This window comes from Eimeria mitis, genomic scaffold, assembly GCF_000499745.2.
Source record: "Eimeria mitis Houghton genomic scaffold, Emh_scaff641, whole genome shotgun sequence".
NCBI classification, from domain to species: Eukaryota; Apicomplexa; class Conoidasida; order Eucoccidiorida; family Eimeriidae; genus Eimeria; species Eimeria mitis.
This window is the reverse complement of record NW_013574578.1, coordinates 3112-3943: the sequence shown is the minus strand read 5'-3', so window position 1 is coordinate 3943 and position 832 is coordinate 3112. Positions and strand designations below refer to the sequence as shown.

At 48.9% G+C, this 832-nt stretch overlaps 1 protein-coding gene across 1 annotated transcript in view; it reads left to right on the top strand.

Annotated features, from left to right (window-relative positions):
• Window positions 1-133: 133 nt before the first annotated feature.
• The window catches only part of EMH_0018420 (inhibitor-1 of protein phosphatase type 2A, putative), a gene marked incomplete at both ends in the record, with an annotated part of 3209 nt that continues 2510 nt past the window's right edge, over window positions 134-832 (top strand). The window contains one exon of the mRNA XM_013501148.1: window positions 134-394. Coding sequence (XP_013356602.1) covers window positions 134-394 — 261 coding nt within the window. The remainder of the gene's footprint in view (window positions 395-832) is intronic.

Genomic DNA, 832 nt, shown 5'->3' with positions numbered 1-832 from the left:
CTCCCCCCCCCTCATCGCTCATATATATATGTATATATATCTTCATAAGAGTATTAAAGGATAAGGTTTCGTCTGTTTTTCTTTCTTTTCCCTTTCTTTTTTCTTCTTGTCTCGGCTGTATATACACCTGAGAATGGAGGCAGCCATAGCTGAGCGGGTGGAGCAGTTCTTAGCAGCAATTGCAGCAGAAGAAGGGGGGCCCCCGGGGGCCCCCACTGCCTCGAATGGGGTGAATGTACACCAGGAGCTGACGGAGCTGATACTAGACGGCCGCAGCATCCGCAGCATAAGCAAAGAAGATGCAGCAGCACTGGAGAAGTTTACAAATTTAACAAAACTAACACTCAACCAAACTGGCTTAGCTTCTCTTAGTAATCTTCCTACTATGCCAACTGTACGTACACTCGAAGCTACAGACAATCATATCTCCACTGGTCTTCATCACATCACTTCTGCTTTTCCTAATCTACGCAAACTTCAGCTCGGGGGCAACCACATTAAAACTATTGAAGAACTCAAACCACTGGTATGCATTAACCCGCTGCTGCTGCTGCTGCTGCTGCTGCTGGAGCTCATTAGCGACACGAGCAGCAGCTGCTGCTGCTCGTGTTGCAGCAGCAGCTGCTGCTGCTCGTGCAGCTAGTACACCTGCTTCTGATGATATACCTGCTGCTTCTAAAGCTGCTACACCTGTTGCTGCTGTTGATACACCTACAGTTGCTGCTGCTGCTGCTGCTGCTACTCCTACTGTTGCTAATCCTGCTGCTGCTGCCACTCTTACTGCTGCTATTGCTGCTGCTACTGTTGCTATTCCTGCTGTTGCTGCTGCTGT